The following is a 25,606-nucleotide window of genomic DNA, read 5'->3' on the forward strand; positions in this document are numbered from 1 at the left end:
CGATCAACAGATTCCAGAAAAATTTGCATCCTAACTTTCCAGAAAGGATAATTTTCACCAGTAAATAGAGGAGGTCTGTTGATAGACGCACCCTCGGCAAAGGTTTGATTTTGTCCAATCATTTTCGAAAATTTTGAATAACTATCAAAGCAAGCTCTGATACCAATTGTTGGTATCGCGTAGCGGAATGTTTGAGCGTGCAGACAAAAACTAAGAGGAGGGTGAATTGGGTTCTTAATAAAAATTGTGCTTTTCATATGTTCCCTTTTTGTATCAAAGATCAATTAAAAATCTTTCCTTTATTTTAATAAACACAATAAAATAAAGAGAGTAGAGAAGAGAAAATTGCACAAAGTATTTATACTGGTTCGGATCAAAAGACCCTACGTCCAGTTGTTAATCTTTCAAAAACGAGATTAACTAAATCACTAAAATAAACCAAACTTACAATCAATGATAAGAAAGATTAGGGTTTAGAAAACACCTCTCATGAATCACACAAGAGATGAAGACACCTCCCTTGAAATCCACAAGGGATGAAAACACCTTCCTTGAATCACACAAGGAATGAACACCTCCTTTGAATCCCACAAAGGATGATCGGCTTCTCCTAGCAACAGCAGCAGCACTCAATCACTCAAGATCTCACTTGATGAAAGTTATCGCTCTACCCACACTAGGTTTTTCAAAGCCTTCCCACAGAGAGTTCTCAAGTACTCAAACTTCTCTAACTTCTGTATATTTACAATGGAAGCCAACCACTCTATTTATAGAGGCCTATTTAGAAATTAGGTTAAGAATATGAAAGGTTAAGTCACAACTGCCATAGATAATCGATTATCATAAGTGATAATCGATTATTCCAGAGCAGTTTCTAAAAAACATTGTTTCGTACTGATAATCGATTATCCTCTGAAATAATCGATTATTTCAGAGCAGTTTCTGAAAAATTTAAAAGAAAACTTATGATAATCGATTATCATAAGTGATTATGATAATCGATTATCACAGTGCGTTTTGTAAAAATAAGAATTTTCTCTCAGTGCTTTGTTGTTTGGGTTCTGCCTTTTGACTCTTGACCTATTATTTTAACTATCTTAAATAATGTACACATATTACAAGACTTTAAACAACTAAACTATTAAGTCTTCAATTAATCTCTTGAATCGAAACATTCTTTTAAGTCTTCAACATTTTCCATGCATCATCATCAAGTCTTCCATACTTCTTCATAGTCATCATCATCATCAAAATTCATTATTAGAGGAAGATGTTCATCTTCTTCTTTTTGTCAACAAATACTTTTATTTAAATACTCAATTTCTAATTTCAAACCAGACTTTGCCCTTCAAAGATCATTCATCTCAAATTCTTTCAATTGCCTTGTGAGCTCATTAGTAGTTTCAACATTGTGAGCTCATTGATTTTCTAATATTTTCATATAAATACAAGGACAAAGAGGATCATATCCTTATTTTAATAAGAACTCAATAAGATGGTTATACCACACACATCCTTGCTTTAATCAATAAAAGAGCATATGTTTAATTTTATTGAATAACCCTTTTTAGAATTTGTCTGGTTGGGCAAATAAAATCCTTCAGGATTTTCATATAAATATGATTCTCAAAAGAACCGTAACAATAGGTTGTAACATCATTCATTAGATGTAAATGCAAACATTGTTGTGCAACTAGAATAATCGAATATTGCAAAGTTGTTGCATCCAATACTAGTGAACATGTTTTTTTCACTAATCAATACAAGGTTTTGTGAACAACCTTGAGCAACCAATTATGCTTTGTATCTAACAATTTCATCATTTTTAATTTGACTTTTGCGCAAAAATCCATTTGTACCCAACAGGTTTCACAACTTTAAGTGTGCGAACTATACGTCCAACAACCTTTCGTTTAGCAAGCAAATATAATTATGCTTCTTTGCATATTTTCATTTTGGCCAATCATGTCTTTGTCGACAATCTTCAACGATCATTGGCTATTGATCCTCATTGTCATTCATAGCATTCATCGCTATATTATATGTAAAAGTTTCATCAATGTTGACTTCATTTTGGTTCCATATTATATGATTCATGACATAATTTATTGAGATCTCATCATTTTCAACAATTTCAGGTACCTGAGGTTCTTCTGGAACCGAACCATTAATTATGCCAAATGAATCTTTTTGGGATTTCAACCTTTTCGATTAGGTCATTTTGCATATTAGCTCCCTTTCTCATTCAAGAGTTTTTATCTTTGGAACCAACATATCTACCACGCTTCAAACGTGTTCACATGACATGCATTGTTTTTTTGCATCATAATTGATCATGTCAAACAAGGCATCATTTTGATTTGTAAATTTCTGGTTTACCATGACATGCATTTCAATTGTACTAATAAACTTGTAGTACAAACTATAAGAGAATGTTGATAATTTCTCCAATACACTTTCTTTTTCAACTCAATCATAGAGATATAAAGATATTTCATATTTTTTTCATTGTTTGTCTCAATATAATATCCATTTAAACAAATATCATTGAAACTTAATAAGTTTCTATTCAACTTCTTAGTAGAAGTATAATCGCTCTTCTAGAGTCTTCAAATATATTTGTAGTACTATAAATAATACTAACATCGATGTCTCATATTATCAAACAAAAGAAAAATTTAACACTCTCATAATCAATGAGGTGATCAATGCTTCCATTTGCTTTAGCAAAGAAAATAACAATATCAAAATGAGTAGCATCCATATAGCCATAATCAGAATCACCATCTTCAAAAGCAAAGTGTGTTTTTATGTTCTTCTCATTATTTGTAGGATGCTTTGGTGTACAATAAGTACAACTCAAATGGCCTTTAACACCGTAATGATAATATATACTTTCATCTTTTTGTCAATATTTTCACATTTTTCTTTTCCTTTTTTTTTACATTATTATGCCACTTCTGGTGACAAAATGTGTCTTTGAAATTTTCTTTATAACCATGTCCATAATCAAGATCACGATCACGATCACGATCATGAAAATATAAATAAAATGTTGCTACATTCACTTCTGGGAATGGAGCAGAACCAATTTGGACAGGTTTCATGATTTTCTATCAAAAGCTCATTGCTTTTTTTCAGCCATACAAAGGCATGAAATAAATTCATAATATTGATTGCTGCATTCACTTCTGGGAATGGAGCAGATTAGGCGGATCTCATGATTTTTCATCAAAAGCTTTATTGCTTTGTCCAGCCAGCCATACATAAGCATGAAATAAATTCATAATATTTGTGAATCCTTTTTCACAATATTTTTGTCGCATGAGCAAATTAGTTGCTTAGATGCTTTATTTCTTTATTTAATGGTATCCAATTATCCATTGCATCTAAATGTATTTCAACATTTAAAATTCAATATAAGGAATTCTTCTTTGCAATATCAAGGGTCACAAATCCAAATTTTGCAACGTTTCACGTGTTTAGAACTAACACATAAAATAATAATATTAATAATAATAATCATCATCAAAATAATAATATTAATAATAATCATCGTCATAATAAAAATAAATAATAAGACGAAGATGAAAATTGATAAGGTCAAACAATTCTTATCACAAGAGGAAGAATATAAGGTAAAATTATAAATTGAGAAAGGATTAGAAAGAGCCTGGATTGAGACACGCAAAGCACTGTCCTTAGAGAGATAAAACTTCCACTAGTCCTCAATTGGAGCATCGCCTGGATTGAGACACGCAAAGCACTATCCTTAGAGAGAAAAAACTTCCACTAGTCCTCAATTGGAGCATCGTGCTGATAACATGTTATGAAATAAAGCGAATAACAGAGAGAAGAAAGAATAATAGATAAGAGAGAAGAGAAAGAAACAAACAATAGAGAATAGAGAATAGGGAGCAACTCATCTGTATATTATTATTGATAGGAAGAGTCTTATTTATAGATACAATATGTAATCCATAAAGGAAACAAATCAACTTAGTTAATACAAATATTTACCATAAAGAGTAATGAATCATATCAGTAAATGTATTAAATCAATGGACAATCATTAATTCATAACAGTTTTTATTTTTTACGGGGCCATATTTCGATTATGTACATATTTTTATATGATCTTATTATTATTTGAATTAATATTAACAATAGTATTAGTAACAATAATATTATTATTAGTGATAATGGTAATGTTAGTACTATTATTATTAGAATTGACATTAACATTATTATTATTATTATTATTATTATTATTATTATTATTATTATTATTATTATTATTATTATTATTATTATTATTACCATTAACATTGATATTAACATTATTATTATTATTATTATTATTATTATTATTATTAGTTTAAATACTTTTATAAGTCGTCAATCTGAATTAATATGAGAGTTAAACTTTTAACTTAAACTTTGTATTTGGCCTTTATGTCCCAACATCAATTTCATGCTGTATTTATTTCGTACGAGACTATATTACACAATATACTTACAATTTTTTTATATTTCATTGTTACTTAAAACAAAACTATTATGACTGAAATTTAATTATGAATAAAATTTTGAAAATGTCAAGAACATCCTTCTAAACACATTTTTTTTTTAATTGTTAAAATTTATTTAAAATATCGAGTCATAATGTCGATGCTAATAATTTATCTATTCTTATTGATTCAATATTAAAAACCAAATTAATTACTATAATACTTTCATATTTAGTGTATTATATTTAACTTTTATTATAAATTCAATGTCTACGTTGATAACAATACCTGCATGTATTTTTGTTTAAAAATTTTAGCATCAATTTTAGGTTAATCTAACTTTTTTTTAATAGGGACCATATCATCTCACAATATGTTTGCATTTTTTCCATTTTTCTTTAAGTTGATTATTTATATATGGACAATACTTTTGCACGGGACCAAAATTCACAATATACCTACATTTTATCTTAACAATGAACGATATGCATTTTATTTTAATATAATATATAACAACCAACTCTATATGTGTACCCATTAAACAATTAACTCAGAGTCAATATCTACATTAATAACAATATTTTATGTATCTTTTTTATTATTTTAACCTTGAATTCATGTTAAACTTTTAATAAAATTACATTTCATAATATATTTGCACTTTATTCATATTTGTATGTTACTTTTTATTTAAAATAGTTTAAGTTTAATTTTTTTTATTCTGATTCCATAAGTCAATATCTTTCAAATATTATTTTTCTTTTAGTATCGGTCTATCTAGATGTACTTCTATTAAAAATTTTAACATTAGCTTCTATATTCTCTAAATTAATTTTTATTTTATTATTTAAATATCATATATGTAATTATAACTATAAAATATAACAATATAAATAATTAATTTACTCAACTATGACAATAAAAATATTATTTTTCTTAATCTAAATTAAGAAAAAAAAGAAAAAATCGTGCGTAGGCACGGGTCTCATACTAGTTCCAAAAGAAAGATGAAATCTCCATACTTCTGAATGTTGAGATTCAGTATGTATAAGTGTCTTCCAAATATCGACATCTAGTGACCACGTATGTCACATAACATAGTTTTCGAATGTCGAGATCTGATAAAGCTCTTACAATTGTCTTTGGAGAATTGAGATTCAATAAAACTTTTGCAGTTTATTATTTATTTGTTTTTAATTTATTTGATTGTTGTATGAATTCTTTCATTTTCTTTTCGATTATTATCGAAAAAAACTCGATACTTTATCAATTTTAACAGTCATTATAATGATTTTCTACCGTAGTGTGTTTAAGAAGTTATTGTGGTTGAAGAGGGTGTTGTGAAGAAAGTGAAAATAATCACTTTATGGGTAACGTTCCACATAAAAATAAATCTCAAAAGATCATCTTTATATTGTAATTGAATATAATGTTTTTGAAGGTGACAAACATTACGTACTTGTACAATGCAAACACAATATTGTTTTGTTCACCGATCTCTTTAATTCCATATGCAAGTTATTGATTTTTTCACAATAATTTCTTCTTTTAAATTTACTCAAATTGTATTCAAATTTTAATTCCAGTACCCTTTTTCTCATTATTTTTGTACAACGTTTATTTTATCAACTTCATCTTCAAGATTCTATTTGCATAATACATGAGTTTTACATTTACATTTACTTGAAAAAATAAAAAAATCTTCCATAAAGATAAGTAGAAAATTATCAAACTTGAGTTGCTTTGTTGATTATGTTAAAAAATGAATTTATGTCCAACTCAACCTTATAAAATCAACTTATAAAGGGAAGTTTGCATTTACTTATATATTATAAAATCGTTTTATCTCTAACTAATGTGAGGTTTTCCAACACACCCCTCTCACACTTAGGTATCACTACAAGAAAATCTCTATATGATAATCAATATTAGTGACCAATTAATTTATTAGTGACCAATTTAGGAATTAATTTCCTTGGTAGCCAAAACCTTGATAATTAATTTTGTAGACCAATTTACAAATCAATTATAACTTTTTATTTATAATAGTGACATTTTAGTAACCAATAATTTACAATTTTATAAATTATATCTAAATTGGTTACTAGTTGATTATTAATTTTTTTTGTCACTAAAATTAGTTACTATATAGAGATTTCCTTGTATATACATCTCTTGCATAGGACTAGACATTAATGGGTGGTTTGATAACAGTCTGATAGCGTGTGGAACAATTACTACATAAAAATGTCTCATTAACAACCAATTTTAGTCACAAAAAATGTTAGTCAGTAGTAATCAATTTATATACCAATCTACAAAATAAAAAATTATTTCTTACTAAAATAGTCACTATTATGAATAAAAAATTATAATTAGTCTCTAAAATAATTTCTAAAATTTAGGTATCAAGGTTTTAGCTACCAAAGGAAATTAAACATTAGCTACTACCAAGTTTTTTTTTTTATCAAAGGAATTGGTTTCTAAATTAGTCTCTAATTAATTAGTGATCAATTAGAAATCAATTATAATTTTTTATTCATAATAGTTACTATTTCAGTAACCAATAATTTTTTTATTTTGTGAATTGATATTTAAATTGGTCACTTTAGTGACTAACAACTTTTGATCATTACAATTGGGTGTTATTGAGATATTTTCTTGCAGTGAATAGATCCAACAACAAATTTAGCTAGGATAAACTTTAACCCATGACTCTTATACTATGTTAATTAGTGAACTTTAAACCTAATTTAAATTTATAAAAAAACTGACCTATAAAGTGAAATTTACACTTATTTATATATTTTAAAATTACATTATTCTTTTAATTAATGTGAGACTTGGAACCTGTCCTTAGTAATTTGGAATAAGTTTAACAAAATATTTGATATACTCTTTGGATCATTCAACTTGAAACTTTCATATATCTAGCATATCATGAAAATCAAGAAAATGTAAAGCAATGCTCAGAGTAATCGCTTCCAAAGGATACAAAACATCAAATATATTCTTTCCTCAAAGCTTCTCCTTCCCAAAAATAACTCTTGCTGAATTCAATAAGCCAGAAAATGAAGATTGAAAATAATTAAAAAATATAAGCATACATACATATATCACCACCAACAACTCATCATAGAGATGAGAAGATGGAAGAGGTGATTTTCTTGATCTAACAACTCATGGCGAACCATTCTCAATAGAATGACATTGTGAGGAAGAAGACCACTGTAGTATAGGAGGGTTGAGATTGAAGTCGTTGGCTCTCCAACAAAACATGTCACAAACCTCACAATTGACCTAAACAATAAAGTTTTAAGAGACTGCACCAACCACACAAGTAGAAAAATTAAAAACCAAAAAAAAAAAATGTTACCTAAATAGAGATTAAGGACATGCTTAGAGAAAATTTCTTGACTAATTAACAAAACTTTTTAAACAAACTCAAATTTTTTGCTCTGGAAATTAAATGAGAAAAAATGGACAGAAGAAAGATGGTAATTACCATGATTATTATAGTGTGAATGGAGTGAATGAAGCAACACTATGTTAATGGAGTTGCAGGAGGGGTTTTGAAATGGAGTTAGGTTTTTATTTATATAAAGATGGTCATGTGGAGAGTTGAAAAGCCATGTGTTTTTCTCTTTCAAATTAGATGCAGCGGAAATTCAAACCAAACCGTCAGCCAAAGTTCAAATGTGTGTGTTAAATGATGTACCAATTTGAAGTGGAAATTATATAAACGAGGACAAATCTTATATTATATTAGTATAGGCACATTTTTTAAATATGAGTGATAGTATGTTAGTAGGTGATAATAATATGATGTTAATAAGTTAATATATAAAATATAAAAATTTAAAAAATAAAATAATTTGAATATTTAGGTGAAGTGATTTGATGTATATATTAAAAAAATTATTGTAACATGTATATATAAGTTGTAATTAAGTTTATTTACTAATTTGATCTCAAATTGAAAATGACAAAATTAGATCATTTTAAAAAATAAGGATACTAAATTGAACCAAAAATTTAAAATAGAGAACTAAATTGAAAACAAATTTTACCACTGTGTCATGAATGTAAACTGCCACAATGGTAACCTGACACGTGGCTAAAAAAAATTAAAAATTAAATAAAAGTTAAAAAAAATTAAAAGAAAAATAAAAAATTTTACGGCTTGACACCTGTCTTGTACGGTCACGATGTTAACTCCAACCTAACAGAGATGACCAAATTGAATCCTTTTAAATAATTGGGTACTAAATTGAACCAACAAAAAATATGGAGAACAAATTGAACTAAACTAAAAAATTAGGGTACCAAATCAATAATTATACTTTTTTTTTTTTACTATTATTATGTCATTCTTGTAATTTCTTTATACTATTATGTCATTGTTTGTTAGGGTCTCTGGATTTTCTCATATTCAATCTACTCAACCTATTCAGGTTGTTTAGCAGGAATTAAGTTAAACTCAAATGATTTACTTTGTTTAGTTATTTCAGCTCTATACAAACTTAAATAGAAAAATAAACCGTACTAAATTTGAACTTTAATTCAATGTTATAGTAAAATTATATAGGTTTAATTAGGTTTTAAGTCTTTTAGTTGGTTTCAATTTTTTTTCCTATTGGATCCTTAAATTTTTTATATTTTTTAATTGAGTTTCTGTAGTTTAATTTTTCTAATTAATTGGGTCACGTGCATGTTATCTTGTCCCTTATTTTACTTGCTTGTTATTTTTATGTGTTAAAATTTGTGATAATTTGTAATTAGTATCATATTTTTTAACACATGAAAATGATAAATATTGATAAAGTAACAATCATCTTACCTATTAACAAAAGGAAATTAATCAGTAGAAACTCAATTTTAGAAAATATACAAATTTTGAATATCCAATACGAAAAAAAATTAATAAAGACCTAATTAAAAAAGTACAGATTTAGGAAAAACTTGAAAGTCAACTATATATAATATTTATGAAAAATATAGTTAATTAAAATTAAAAAAAGAAAAAATAATAGATAAAATCATTTATTATATCTCAAAATAAAATGCATACTTAGTAAAATTTAAATATAATAATAATAAATATTATTGATGATAATGTTTTTTATAAGAGAATTCCCTTTCGAGGAAGTAGAATTTAAATATTAAAAAATAACACATTGAAAGTTTTATAATACTATAGAAGATTTAAACAGATATTTAATATTCGTGTATCATGATAAGATTATTTTCACTATAGAAAAAATTAAGGGTCTCTAAGATAATATCAATAAAAAATAAAATAGAGTCATTATATAATCACCATATTTTCGCTAATTTTTTCGTGGCAATCAATAAGTTCAAATATCCGAACCCTATTTTTATTTTTAATTAATGTTTTCAATATTTTTGTTTTTCTAATTTTTAACAGCGGCATACATAATTATTTTTTTTATTGTTAATATCTTATTAAATTGTGTACGTATATAAGTTATAAATGGTTACAACAAGTATATTGAAATTTTGATAGTGCAAGGCCTTATCTTCCTTCCTCGTCTTACTTACATTTTGGGCTTTTACTTCTATGAACCCTAATAATTTCTACATGCACCTCCCCAAATTTTGAAAATGACCATTTCTTGTTTCGGAAAAGTGACTTCTGAATTATATATCCATAGTAAGTCTTCCGAAAATTTTCAGAACGAAATTACTGGAACAAATTTTTCAGGATCTAATTTTCAAAACATGTGAAATATATTTCGAAATAAGTTTTTTCGAATAGAATTTCTAGAATAAAATTTCCTGAACATAATAATGCTTTAGGAATGAGTTTTTTTTTTTTTCTGTAATTTTTCTCTTCTCTTGTAGTATTCTTTCACTCTTCTTCTTCCTCTACAGTACTAAAGTTGACAGTGGCAATGATGGTGTGATACAATGATAAAAGGATTTTTGAGTCTTTTTCTTTGAGTCCTTTGAAGAAAACTTCATCTTGTTTTGAAGCCAATGGATAACCTCAATTTTGGAAGGATAATTAATGAGCCTTGTGATTAAATTTTTAATAAGTGTTTTTGAAACAATAATTTTATAAAATAATTACTTATTTAAAACGTAAATATAGTTTTTCTTATTAAAAAATTAGCAGTCCTTATTTTTAAAATAAGCATATTAAAAAACACAAAAGGTTGACTTGTGTGTACCTATTTTATTAAAATAAGTGTTTAGGCAATACAATAAAAAAAATATATTTTATATGTTCGTCTAATTTATTTATTTTTAAAATAAAGCATTTTTCTCTTGTTTCGATAAGAAAATCCTATCAATTTCTTAAGCAAGTGAGTATTTTAAAATTCTCTATTTCAAAAAGTAATTCTATATAGTCACAATGCTATTGTATTAATATCGTCTTAAATAAATGAATTGTTAAACAAGACTTTGTCCTTTGTATATAGCTAATTGTTATTTTTACAAGACTTTCTCCTTGTGCCAACATTGACTTAAACAAAAGTAATTATATATTTTGTATTATACAAGTATTCACAATGGGCATACATAATTTGTCCTAGACTTAAATAATGGTTTAGTTCAATTTTTCGTTCAATTTTTTTAATTTAATCATAATTTTTTTTTTAATTTAGTTCTAATATTCGTCATTTTTATTCAATTTGGTTCTTTACGCTAACATCGTTAAAATAGTTGACGGAATGTGAACAGTAACCGTCATGTGTCATTTTGTGATTTTTCTTTTAACTTTTTTTAATTTTTTTAATTTTTTTATTTAAAAAATGTATATGTGTCAAGCTCATATCATGCCATGTGTCATTTTGTGATTTTTTTTTAATTTTTTTAATTTTTTTTTTAATTTAAAAAAAATTCAAGTGTCAAGCCAATATCATGCTACGTGTCAAAGTCAGTTTTTTATATTCAATTTAGTGCTAATATTCTTTATTTGTTTTCAATTTGGTCCTAATTTTTTTTTTAAATTTAGCATTTTTGTTCCTCTCCAGATTAAAACAAAATTTAATTTGTATATAAATGTTATATGAACATTCTTATTAAAATGCATATTTTTATTAAATATTTTTAATTTAGAATTAGAGTTGGTTTAAAATTAAATATTTTTAATCTCTTAAAATTTTAAATTAATGGTGTTATTGTCTTTTTCATTTTAATTTTAAACCAACTATAATTCCAAGGAATAAGACACATAAGATTAATCTTCATTGTCTCTTATTCTCTTTTCTTCATTTTTCTTATTCTCTTTATTATCATTTTTATTTTATAATATGTTATCAACACGAGGGTTATATCCAACTAAGCTAGTAGGAGTGTTTTCTCTCTAAAGACCTCTCTAAGAACAGTACACTACATACCTCAATCCAAATTCTTTCTAAATTTTTCAAAATTTACAATTTTATCTTATATTTATTACTTTTGTGATAAGAATTGTTTGACTTTATCAATTTTCATCTCTACCTTATTATTATTATTATTATTATTATTATTTATATTTGATTATTTTTCTAACATTTAATATTATTTTATTAATTTTATAGTTTCATACATGAAATATGATTATTGTTAATAGGTTAGATGATAATTCTAAACATGTCAAACCTTAAAAAAATGAATTTGTGGCCATTAATGTTATGAACAAGAATTACTTATCTTAGATATTATATGATGAAATACATTTAGATACAATGAGTCTTGGTAATGTCATTAAAGAAAGAAATAAAATATCTGAACAACTAATTTATTCCTGCAACAACAATATCATGAAAAAGAATTTCACAAATATTTTGCTTTATCTCATGTTTTCTTGTAGTTGAACAAAACAATGAGCTTTTGATGAAAAATAGTGAGACTCGCCCAACTAGTTTGGTCCATTCCCAGAAGTAAATGCAATAATATATGATTCATATCTTCATAGTTGTAGTTGTGTCTTTGAGCTATTAGTTTGGAAAGGTTACATAGAGAAAGAGAGACAACTCACTTGGATGATAGAAAGGAAGAGAGAAAGTAGGAATTGAGAAACAAAACAATTTCTCATTATAACATAAAAGTATTTTATACAAGAGTGAACGTTTTCAGAATGCAAATAGCTCAATGACAAGTAACTAAACTAAGTTGATCGTTGTAAACAATTATACAAAGTAACAAACAGAACAACAAAACAACAAAACAATTGGATTTATTCAACATTCCCCTTTAAATCTAGATTTCCTAAAAGTACTAATCCCAACAAACTTCTAAGTTTTTCGAATATGTTTTGTTTGAGTGATTTTTGTGAAGATATTCGTTACTTGCTCTTCAGTAGGACAGTGCACTAGCTCCAATTTGCCTTTACTAACTTGGTCCCTCATAAGGTGAAACTTTGTCTCTATATGTTTGCTTCTCCTATGACACATTGACTTCTTTGATAGGCTAATGGCAGACTTTTTATCCACCAATAACTATATTGGCTTCAAATATTCAAGCTTCATTTCATCCAACAACGTACTAAGCCATAAGCATTGGCATGCAGTTTCAGTAGAGGCGATGTATTCAACCTCACAGGATGAGAGCGCCACTACATTTTCCTTCTTGGAACACCACGAGATTGGAGATTGGAGCATTCATGTATTTGACTAAATAGCCAAACATACTTCTTCTAACCACCTTATATCCACACCAATATGAGTTGGACCACACCTCTAAATTTTCTTTAGATTGTTTGTTGCTCTTCCTAGGAAAAGATAAACCAAGCTCTACAGTACCCTTCATATATCTTAAGATATGCTTTATGCAAGACTTGGGAAATTTAATTAATTAATTAATTAATTAATTAATTAATTAATTAATAAAGGCGAGTAGTGTGAGCCTTTATGACAATTAATGCTAGCTTTTATGATGTGGAATAGTACTAGCTCAAATGGTTGAGAATACTTGATTGTGTTGGGAGGACTTGGGTTTTAGTCTCGTGTATGTCATTTGTGTGTTATTTAATTGGTTATTATTTTAATAATAGTATGCTTGATCATGATGAGTGATAATATAATCCTATATTTATAGGAATTATCATGAAACATGAATTGGTTGAATTGGGTGTGCACTTGATTTGGGGATTGGATGGTTGTGTGTTTGAACCTTGGCTTATGCAAAATAAGTTCCTTTTTTCTAATTTTTTTTTTTGCATAAATGTGAAAGGCCAGAAACCCTAGTTGTCATAATTAAGGAAGTTTTAGAGAGGAAAAGAGGGAGAATATGAGAGAGCAAGCGAGGAGCTATATTTGGTAGTGTGGAGAGGGAATTTTGGACGCTGAGTAGAGAGAGTATCAAGGAGTTGTAGCTAATCTGGAGAGGAGGCAAGGGTTGGAACAATTGTGGTGCAAGAAGAGTCTATCAATTTCAAATTTGAGCAAGGATTATACACGTTAGGGGAGCTGTGATTTCTTGTTTTAGTCAGTTGTTATTGGATTGTGTAATTGTATGAATTGTATGTCAACCTCTATCATTGAAATTTCTAGATTTCTATTTGAGTTTCTGGATTTGCTAGAAACCGCTGGCGGAATTGGTGGTGAGAGTTGAAAGAGGTTCTTATAGCAGGATTAAGGGTGGGACTGATGAAGGATTGACCTCAACCAAGAATGGAGACACATGCTTAAGAAGACTAAACATGTTTAGAAAAGAAGTTCATTAATCCTTCTTCCCTTTCATTTGTGTTTGTTATTTTTGATTCCCAAAGTTGACTTAGTTGATTCAACTTTAGTTGACTTGTTGACCTTTGACTAGGTTTAACTTGTTAACTACAATTGACTTGACTTAAGCCAACATGCTAATCTATGTTTATTTGCTTTGTAGGTTATTATTTTATGTTTCAATAAATATGAAGTTATATGATTATCATAGAATAATACTAATATTAATGTAAATCAATGAATTATTTTATTTATTTTTTATTAAAAATTTATTGGATAATAAAATCATCATACTTTCCATAACTTTTTTACCATTATTTATTATTTTATATTATTTTATATTATTTTATATTATTTTTATATTAACATCTATAACCTCATATTTTTAAATATGCGAAAACAATTAAGATAATATAACAAAATAATAATCATATTATCCGATATAAAATAATAATTAAATAACATTCACGCAATTAAAAAATATAAAAATTTTAAATATTCATTAAATAAAAAAATTAATAAAAAAATATCTAAATTTATTAAAAATTAAAACTTAATTAAGCTTGTAATAAAATATGATCGTAGAATTTCATCATTTAACAGGTTGGAATATTTTTATTATTGTTTAGTGGTTTTTATGTGGTGAGGAAAAAAGACATTAAAAAGAGTGGGTATATGATTAATATTAGAAAATAAATAGATATGATACACCAGTAACACATGTAGTCACGTGTTACACACACGCGCATAATTTTAACATGTGTGGCGGTACAAAAGATCGCTGTCGGACACCGACGACAAGTAAGGTGTGACAGAGGCGCACGTGGTCTTATACCGGACTATCCGGTTCTTCTACCGGTAACTCACCAACCGTTCATAATTCATCATTGTTTCTCTCATTTTTCAAAAACAACAAAACAAATCTTCGCGGTCAAAATCTCATTAATTAATTCAAACAAATTAATTACTCCCTTGGATTTTCGAATACCTTCCTCTCTCTGTTTTATCTATTCGTTTTTTCATTTTTGTTTCTCTGCAGTTATAGCGACATGTTTTATAATAATAATAATATTATTATTTAGTTTTATTTTCTATGGCGTGCTTGCTTTGTTTGTTAACGTGAGAAAGGAAGAGGGGTTGCTTCAGTTTTGTTTTTGAATGGTAAAGAAAGAAACTTTTGGAGTGGGTTTCTGAATTTCTTTAGTTTTTTGCTCTGAAAATGGAGAGGGATTTTATGGGTCTGAACTCGAAGGAACCGTTCGTTGAAGTGAAGGAAGGGATGAATAATGATTGTGGGTGCAAAAACTCAGGCATGTCTATGTTTTTTTGTTCTTTTTCTGACCTCTGTATGATCCCCACTTCAGTGTTTCTGTTTCTGTCGGAAATTGAACATCTGAATCAGTTACTAAATTTTCTTGGTGGATAAGTTTGGACATGTTTTTTAGTCTCTATTTGCTCCTTCTTTAACCAATAAAAGCTGTTCATGCAACTTTACTTCTGCTGCTGTAGAGCTGCAGATTATTTAATAGTTAGGGAGTTCATGTGTGTTGTGACTCTTGTTTCTATATTTGAACTTTTCTATGTGACTGTATGGAATTAGTAATTTGGAAAAAAAAAATATATCATTCTTCAGTTCTTTACCAGTTATGTTAATTTGGGTGTTGATGCTTCTGCACAGTGATACTTACAATGATGCCAAATCATACATTTGACAATCTTTTCCTCTTCCTCTCTTGTGCATCCTTTGCAGTCTATTTAGCTTGTATTTGGTTCCATGTTAAATTCTGCAGCATCATATTGAAATAGCAAGTAACATCATTTTAGTTAAATTTTCACTTACAGGAATTTATTCTGGGTCTAAAAGGGTTGAAGTAATATAGCTACTGAAGCAAAATTCCTTTTTTATTTTATTTTTTTATTTACTGACCCTAATAAGATGGAAATTTATGTTGATGGTATTTAGGTTTCACAAAAGGAGGAATGGTAAAATGGCCCTTTATGAACAAAGTACCTGTCCATCCTCATTTGATGTCCTTGAATACTCCTCAGGTTTGAATAATACACCTTCTCTCAGTTTTTGTGCATTTGTTCAAAATTGCAAATTAGGTTTTATATTCACTAAAGTGAAGTGAGTAAAACTTATTCACTCTTAGCAGATCAGATCAGATGACTCCACTGCGTTCAGATTGGTATTTTTTATTTTCAGTCCAATATGGTTTCAGAAAAGTTTTGTGTTAATGTAAGTTGGTATAGATCTGCTTATACTAGTCTTTCTGATTTGTATGAACTTGCCCTTTACATCTGAACCTAGCTTTAAGAAGTTTTGCACTACCTCATGTCTTTTGGTTCAGATAGAGATTTGTTTCATCCACAAAGTTTTGCCCTTTCATTGATTGTAATTTTCTTATTACTTAGAAATCTGTGAATCATGATGGACAAGGTGGTGGCATTCATTTTTCCCTGACACCTTATCCTGCACTACATGATGTGAATTATATGAACCGCCCTCATAATGTGAAGATGTTTCCATCCCTAAAGAGTCCTTTTGCAACTGTTGCTCAGAATATGAATGCTTCTGGTATGAAGCAACCACTACTAGGTGGAATACCTGTTACAGCACCCCATTCATGGTAATTTTAGAGGCCTAAAACAAGTGTTTTTTACATGCTTGAGCCTTGAACTGCAATGAACAAACGTGTTATTCTCTAACTTATATCATTTTGAAATAACAGTGTGAAACCATGTGTATCTACTCCTAAACTTACCATCTTCTATGCTGGCACCGTGAATGTGTTTGATGATATCACTCCTGAGAAGGTATTTGATCTCATATTTTGCTGCATACATGATTAATGAATAAAATGATTGAGTATGCATCTGATTGTTGATGCTTGACCATTTTTGTTCAGGCTAAAGCAATCATGTTGATGGCTAGGAATGGCATATCAGTTGCTTCTAATGTGACAGTGCCTAATAATGTTGAGGCAGCCAGACATAGTAAACCCATACCACTCTCAAGTCCTTTATCTGTTTCTTCACATAGTGGTGCAAAATCAGGGAGTGTTTCAAGTAGCAGTGATGAATTTCTGACACCTAAAACTTTTGTTAACAAAGCAGACACTCCTAAAGCAGTCAACACAAACACCATGCTACCATCAGGTATCCTAATTTCTTGCTGTTCAATGTTTCTTTAGTTCTTCATATACTTTTTTGATTTGGGGTAAGATAAATTTACTTTATAATCATCCGAAATTATTTGTTTTGATCATTGCAAGTGTTTGTACTCAGTGATTCTACAATCAGAAGGTTTTTCTGAATGAATTTGACATTTTCTTTTTCACCTTTTATGCAGCTGTGCCACAAGCTCGCAAGGCATCACTGGCTCGATTTTTGGAGAAGCGCAAGGAAAGGTTAGTACATGGTTGTGGATTCAACTTCTTCGTTAACAAAATACTAACAATTAACATTTGTCGATGAAAAATTATTCTGAGTGTGAGGTGTTTCTGTTCATGCAGGGTGTTGAGTGCAGCACCATATAACCTGAACAAGAAGTGTGAGAATATGTCAGAAGAGAGTGCAAGTGAGGGTGCTGATGCAGTATAAACCAAGCAAGGATAGTAGATAATATTTGATGCAACTTGTAACATGTATGCAGATGAATTTATCAGAACTTATTCTGAGATTATTATGTATCAAACTGTGTTTTGTCATTAGGTAGGGCCTTACTTTAATTATTTTTGGTGTAGGGCTTTACCTTATTACTTGAAACATTTTAGATTTTACCTTCCAACAGGACAAGTTATTACAGTGTTGGAATTAAGAGCAAGTTTAGATCATATTTATATTTATATTTATTTTCTGTACATTCCTTAAGTCACTCAATTTTAATTTTACTAATTGTGTTTATTTATACCTTCTTCACCTATATTTTTATCTTTAATTTGTCAAACAAGAACAAAGTGTTGAGTTTTAGGAGTAAACTGGTGGATATAACTGCATAAGGGAGGGTTGAAAGGAAATTAATTTTGATCTAGAACATGCAGAATTAGTAAGATATAAATCATGATACATCACTATAAACGATATATAAAATTTAAAATTAAGATTCAACAGAAATATTTGAAAAAATATTTAAAAATAAATGAGTTAATATTGAAATATTAAAATAGTACAGCTGATAAAATTGTTATTTTGGATCATAATGAATTGATATGAAATTGTTTTAGTTTAGCTGATAATTTCATATCTGAATTCTGATATGTGTACCTGTTAGATATATAAATGAAGAAAATTTTGTCATTTATAATGGCTCTATCTATATCAGTATTAATTGTTGAAAAAAAAATTGTAAATATATGGTTAACATTAAAGGAATAGATTCCCATTGACAAATATCAGTGGTGCAAAAATACAAATAGACTTTCAGTCAAATCACACTGATTCTTTCAATTAGGCTGCCGTAGATATTTATAACACCATTGACAATTTCACAACCTAAAAAGTTTTATACTTCCATTAGTGAAGCAGAAAAAAAAAGAAAAAAATGGATAAAAATAAGATTTAAACTAAATGAAAAAAAAGTATTTATTATTAATAATTTTATTTTATTTATTATTTTTAATTATTTATTCTTGTAATAATAATACATTTAAATATTAATTATAAGCAGAAAATACAATTGATTATATGACAAATATATATTAATAATATGTATATATATAATTTGTATACATTTTCTTTCATATTTGAACTAATTTTTACTTTTTTTTTTATCTTTACCGTTTACATATACTCCGAGTTTTTTTTTATGGTAATTTTTATTCATTTTTGTTTCATCATGAACTTCTCACATGTGTGGCTAACAATTCTTATAACTATCTGATTTTTTATTTATAAAAATTATTAAAATAGGTATTTTTTGGTTTTTAATGTTAGTTTTAAGACAAATAAATATTATTTTTAAAATTCTATTGTTTATTAAAGATATTTCATTATCATATTTAAAGGAGTGTTTATTATATCAAACAACCTAATAAATTTTTTAGAATTAGGTCAAATCTAACTTAAGACCAACTTCTCAAATCTTCTATGAATTAGGTGGTGAACTATAATATTAGGTCTAATATCTAACTATTTAATCAATGTTATTATAAAAAATATATTATTTGACATTTAATTTATTTGTTATTTTAATTTTGTTTTAGTTTATACACTTAATGTGTAATTATAATGTTTAATGGGTAATTATAATGTTTTCTTGGGATAACTATATTTTTTGTCCTTCAACTTTAATGCAAAATTAGAATTCATTTCTATCAAATTTTGATACATTTTGATTCTTAAATTTTAAAAATATATGGATATAGTCATTTTAATCTAATAATATTAAATTTTTTGAACTTTTTAAATTGTGTTCAATTTGAGTTAGAACGTATTAAAATGGTACTCAAATGTCATCCTATAATGCAATGTCAACAAATTTTAATACAGTCAAGTTAGGATGATTATATCTGCCAAATGTATCAAAATTTGAAACAATGATGAATTTCAATTTTATGTCTAAGTTTAAGAACTAAAAACATATTTAACCTTTTTTTTTATTAACACCAATTACATAGTTTTTTAAAAGTATTCTACAAAATTAAAAAATATATATATATATATATATATATATATATATATGAATCATAAATTTTATTAAAACATTATAAACAAATTGAACAATTTCAATTTGAGTTGGATTGATTGAAAAAAAATATTAAATTGGATTATCCAAAACCATGTTTAAACAGAAATATTGAAACTAATATAAAGAAAAAACATCTTGAGAAAATGAGAGACATGATGAAAAATCACAAGTTTTTGAAGGAACATGCAGAACATTGACGTGAGTAGAAAACGTGGGTGATGGTGATGAACAAGTGGTGGTGCTTCAAGAGTTTTTGAGTGGTTCGTATTATGTTATCACTTTCTTTCTTTGGTCACAATCTCTCCCACTCTCACTTTCATTTTCTCCATTTTTTAATAAAATCTCTTTCATGCGAAGTAGATAATTTTGGGTGGTACCACAAAATCAAAAAACAACTAATTTAATCGTTCAAGTTATGATGGCAAGAAGAAAAATCTATAAAAAGCATCAATCACATTTTCAACTATCGAGGAATAATAAACTATACATGGCGTGCATTTGTGTCAAAACCTTCAAGCAACCACACAATTTTCTTTTGTTTTTTGATGTGATATTTGGCTTGTAAAGCTTCAACCTTTAAGGTTCTTTTCAACCAAGTAATTATCTTCATTTATTTAATTTCTCTTATAACTCTATTATTTTGTTTCATCACATCTATATCATTGATGTTGATCCAACTGATAGTGACTTAGATTCTTTAAAGAGGGTTTGGAAGAAATGCAAGGGATGAAATTGAGTTTTCAGTTTTGTTTTGCATGGAAGCTAAGAAAGAAAGATAGAAAGAACATGTCTTTTTAAATCATTTTTACTAAAGTATGATCAAATAACAAGAATAGATGTAATTAATCTGTATAATGGGATTTGTTAATTTAGTTTATTTGAATTTCTTTTATTTTATTTTTAATAATATTTTTAAATCACAATAAAAAAACATTGACTAATACAGAAAGCAAAAAAAAAAAAGAAAAACTGATACAATAATGAGAAGATCATGTATTAAAAAAAAGAAAATAAAAGTTTACAATAACATTTTATTATAATGTCCTCTGTTTAATTGATAATAAGATAAAATATACATATAAATTAATAATTAAATATACGGATAATATGGAGACTTTTAGGTTGAAATTTCAATCAAGTTTAACTCATTGAATATGAGCGTCAACATTTGAGTTTTCTTCCTACGTCGCATTCGCATTTTCTGAATGACACGTGAAATCGAAAATCACGGTTTTTCAAAAATTTTAACCATCTCGTCTATCTAGTTTAATTTTCTTATGATCAAATAAATATTTCTACCTCTTGTAATCACTTAACGTATAAAAACAAGCACCGTATAAATAATGTCTCTAAATTTGCAATAACTTTAGATCATAGAATTGAAAATTTATCTCATGTATCTTCCACCAACACGAGGCATAAGAAACTACTTTCTTTGCATCAGAACACATATCAAACCATGATATGATACATCACAATGAATTTTGAAAGGTTTAATAAGGTACATAGCGGTTAGAATCGAATATAATTAAAAACTGTATAAGATTAATCTCCCTTGTATAAAAAATGTACCGTACCTAACCAAACTCGACCAAGTAAACAATGTACATATCGAGACCGCCAAGTACCCAGGTTAGGCCAAGTTAGCCTAACTTGTACCGGTTTTAACCTAACCTAAATGTCTAAGAGGACAACCTGCACCTCATATCACCAACAAAAGCCATCTAGGCAAGTAGTCGGTCTAGACCGACTACTCGAGCATATCTGGTAAGATTAAGGCCCAGGCCGACTACTCGAGCATATCCGGTTTTAACCTAACCTAAATGTCTAAGAGGATTATCGAAGCCCCCACGTTCAATAGGTCTCAAGGGCCTGGGTTAGGGCCCAGGCCCACTCATGACCCAAACTAGAGCCCAAGTCAAGGCCCAGCCTATGAAATGGTCAAACGTCATTAATGCTCTATAAATACACATGGATCCCATCATTTAAAGGTACGTATTAATTAATCACTGATTTTGACTCTCTAAGAGCTTTGACTGACTTGAGCTTCGGAGACTCTTCTGCAGGTAACCCCCCTGGGTTCAAGCCGACATGTATCGACTGGGAAGAGGCCAACTAAGGAGATAGCGGACTACGTGATAAGGTGACGCTTGTGCCTAACCTATCTTATTTGTTCTCTGCAAGAACAATTGGCGCCCACCGTGGGGCACGAGACGAACACCTTTAGTACCCGTTTTTCCTCTGAAGATGGTTTCTACCCGCAGTAGAGCTGGAGCGAACAAGCAAGCGGATGTTGGTCCCTCTGGACCTCCCAACATCACCCCTAACTTGGCTGCCATCCTAGATGGCCAGGCAAAGATGCAACAAGAACTCGCAGACCTGAAGAAGCGTAGTGCTGAAGAAATGGAAGCGCTAAGACAAGAGAACTCTCGCCTCAGGAGAAGGATCGAGGCAGACGCCAACCTGAAGGGAAAAGCCAAAGAAACCTCTAAAGCTGTGAAGTCTCCGGCCTTCCAACCTACAGAGGAAGAAAGTGAATACAATCCCACCCTCCACACCTTCACCACCACCCAACAGACACCCGTTACCTCTACCCATCCCCATCACTTTCCATCCGGTCAACCAGGGCTCACCGCACCCCCAACTCCCGCCCCCACCATCCCCACCACCCACGCCCCCTACAACATACCCACCGCCCTCAATACCACACATATCCCACCCTACAACCTACAATATCTTCCCACAACCCTCATTCCTCCTCACAACATCACCTCCACCTTTCCTGCTATGATCAACCACCCACCCCCACCCCACATGCCCCCCCTCACCAGCCCAGACGCCGCCACCCATTCACGGATTTTATCGCCAACACGCCTCTCCCGGCCCAGTGGGAACCATTCAACCTGGATCGCTATACCGGCGAAACTGACCCTGATGAACACCTGAAAGTCTACATCACCCACGTAGCCCTGTACACATCCCAGGACACAGTCTTTTGCAAAGCTTTCCCCACTACCCTCAAAGGCCCTGCCCTAGAATGGTTCACCACCCTCCCTCCCTACTCAATTGACAGTTTCGACATCCTATCCCACATGTTTTCCACCCATTTCGCTGGAAGCCGCCCACATCAAACCACCACCATATCCCTACTGGGTATCAAACAGGAACCCAATGAACCACTCAGAACGTTCATCGATCACTTTAGTAAAGCCGCCCTTCGTACACCACACCTCAACCAGGAGATGATACTCCAATGTATGACTCTCACCCTACAGCCCGGCCCCTTCGCCAACAACGTCTACCTCCACCCACCCACCTCCATGCACGAACTCAAGCTACGTGCAGCCGACTACGTCCGCATGGAGGAAATGCAAACCCTTCACACCAAATTCTGCAACGACTACGCCGCCAACACCTCCAACCCCACCCCCAACCCCACCCCACAACCTTACCCGCGCCTTGATACCCGTCCACGCGAACCCCGCCAACCTCGCTTCACCAGATACGCCCCCCTCATAGTAGCCCGCTCCCGCATCCTAGACGAGGCCCTCCAAGCTGACCTCCTCCCCCCACCACGCAAGACAACCACACCTCCTAACGCCAATATGACCAAGTATTGTCGGTACCATCGCAACCATAGTCACACTACGGAAGAATGCAAAGTGCTCCAGGATAAAATAGAAGAACTGGTCCGTGCTGGCCACTTTCGCCGCTTCATCCGTAGGGATGACCATTCCTCCTCCTCCCGATCACGCCATCCCCCACGACATGACCACAGACGCCAACCAAACGATGCCCATCACAATAGCCACCCCACCCAACCCAACAACCAACAGCCAGAGCCCGCCCACACCAACATTACCCCTGCCGACCCCCCCTTACGAGGCACCATTAACACCATCTCTGGTGGCTTCGCAAGTGGAGGCTCCACCTCGTCTGCCAGAAAGAGACACCTCCGCCATATACAATCCATCAACCATATCACTCATTCCCATCACAGACGTCGTATGCCCCCCATCGTATTCACGGATGACGACTTCCACGGCCTCGACCACCAGCAGGACGACCCCATGGTCATCACCGTTGAAATCGAAAATTATGCCGTTAAGAAAGTCCTTGTGGATCAAGGCAGCTCAGTTGACATCCTCTACTGGGCCACCTACCAAAAGTTACAACTTCCTGACACCGCCATGATACCATATGACGAGCCCATATACGGCTTTTCCGGTGAACAAGTATCCACCCGGGGCTACATCTCCATACCGTCTTTCAGGAAGGAACCCAAACCAAAACCATCCCAATCCGCTTCCTTATAGTCGATGCGCCAACATCCTATAACATACTCCTGGGCCGTCCTTCCCTCAATACACTTGGCGCAGTCGTCTCTACCCCTCACTTGGCCATGAAGTTCCCAGCCCCATCCGGCGACATCCTGACCATCCACTGTGACCAACGCCTGGCACGCGAGTGCTATATGGCAAGCTTAAGACCACAACTCCCAATCCAGCAAACAAACCATATCGAACGACCCCCTGATTCCCGCATAGCCCTATCCGGCGAGGACTTTGACCCTAGAATAGGCCGGGATGTCCGCCTCGAACCAGTCGAGGACACAACTCCCTTGGAACTCCCCAATGGCCACTCCATCAATTTAGGCACCGGTTTAAACTCTGATGAGCGTGCCACAATCACATCCATCCTCATCAATAACACAGATCTTTTCGCCTGGTCAGCCGCCGACCTCCCTGGAGTAGACCCCCAGGTGGCATCCCACAAGCTTTCGATATATAAAGAAGCCCGCTACGTATCCCAGAAAAAGCGCAAGCTTGGGGAAGAACGCAGACAAGCGGCCAAAGTAGAGGCCGACAAGTTACTGAGCGCAAGGTTTATAGAAGAAGCTCAATACACCACTTGGCTTTCTAACGTTGTCTTGGTAAAGAAAGCCAATGGCAAATGGCGGATGTGCGTAGACTACACAGACCTGAATAAGGCATGCCCTCGCGACGCCTACCCCTTACCCAACATCGATCGACTCGTAGATGGCGCGGCAGGAAACAAGGTGCTTAGCTTTTTATATGCATATTCAGATTACAACCAAATCCCCATGGCCACAGCAGATATGCACAAGACCGCCTTCATCACAGACGATGCCAACTACTTCTATAGGGTCATGCCCTTCGGCCTCAAAAACGCTGGGGCAACTTACCAACGACTAATGGACAAAGTCTTCAGCCATCTAACAGGACACTGTGTCGAAGTCTACGTCGATGACATGGTCGTCAAGTCCCCAAGCCATCATCAACACGCTAAAGACTTGGAGGCAGTGTTCTCCGTCCTGCGCCAATATAACCTCCGCCCAAATCCCGATAAATGCGTATTCGGCGTCGACTGGGGTAAATTCCTTGGTTTCATGCTAACCCAACGCGGCATAGAGGCTAGCCCTGAAAAATGCAGGGCTATCATCGAAATGTGCAGCCCCACTACTGTCAAAGAAGTCCAACGCCTAATCGGCCGCCTCACGGCCATTTCTCGCTTCCTACCCAAACTAGCGGAACAAACTCAACCCATAATCCAACTCCTAAAGAAATCCGCCCGGTTCACGTGGACTGATGATTGTGAACAGATCTTCCACAAACCCTAACCTCACCCCCCATCCTCCATAAACCAGACATCAGCCAACCCCTGCTGGTATATATCACGGCCACCGACCATACCGTCAGCGCAGCCCTTGT

General features: G+C 31.5%; 1 protein-coding gene and 1 long non-coding RNA gene across 5 annotated transcripts; one reads left to right on the forward strand and one right to left on the reverse strand.

Moving 5' to 3' along the window:
- Nucleotides 1–7,489: 7,489 nt before the first annotated feature.
- On the reverse strand, nucleotides 7,490–8,086 carry LOC114174338 (uncharacterized). The gene is made up of 2 exons (XR_003602680.2): nucleotides 8,017–8,086; nucleotides 7,490–7,834 (listed from the first exon to the last, which is right to left on the reverse strand). It is a non-coding gene; the product is annotated as an uncharacterized LOC114174338 (long non-coding RNA).
- A 7,100-nt stretch (nucleotides 8,087–15,186) lies between these two features.
- On the forward strand, nucleotides 15,187–18,091 carry LOC114171165 (protein TIFY 6B-like). 4 transcript variants are annotated; one of them, XM_028056373.2, is made up of 8 exons: nucleotides 15,187–15,495; nucleotides 16,149–16,234; nucleotides 16,339–16,374; nucleotides 16,601–16,815; nucleotides 16,918–17,002; nucleotides 17,095–17,344; nucleotides 17,538–17,595; nucleotides 17,701–18,091. In XM_028056373.2, exons 1-8 carry the CDS (start codon nucleotides 15,405–15,407, stop codon nucleotides 17,786–17,788), a joined length of 909 nt encoding a protein of 302 aa, XP_027912174.1. In that variant the 5' UTR covers nucleotides 15,187–15,404; the 3' UTR covers nucleotides 17,789–18,091. The 4 variants fall into 4 exon arrangements, with proteins under 4 accessions (XP_027912174.1, XP_027912177.1, XP_027912180.1 ...); XM_028056376.2 differs by having other exon boundaries at nucleotides 16,342–16,374; XM_028056379.2 differs by lacking the exon at nucleotides 16,339–16,374 and having other exon boundaries at nucleotides 15,202–15,495.
- The last annotated feature ends 7,515 nt before the right edge of the window (nucleotides 18,092–25,606 follow it).

The sequence above is a fragment of the Vigna unguiculata genome, chromosome 2 (assembly GCF_037176805.1).
Source record: "Vigna unguiculata cultivar grain cowpea cultivar isolate G323 ecotype 2 chromosome 2, ASM3717680v1, whole genome shotgun sequence".
Lineage (NCBI taxonomy): Eukaryota > Viridiplantae > Streptophyta > Magnoliopsida > Fabales > Fabaceae > Vigna > Vigna unguiculata.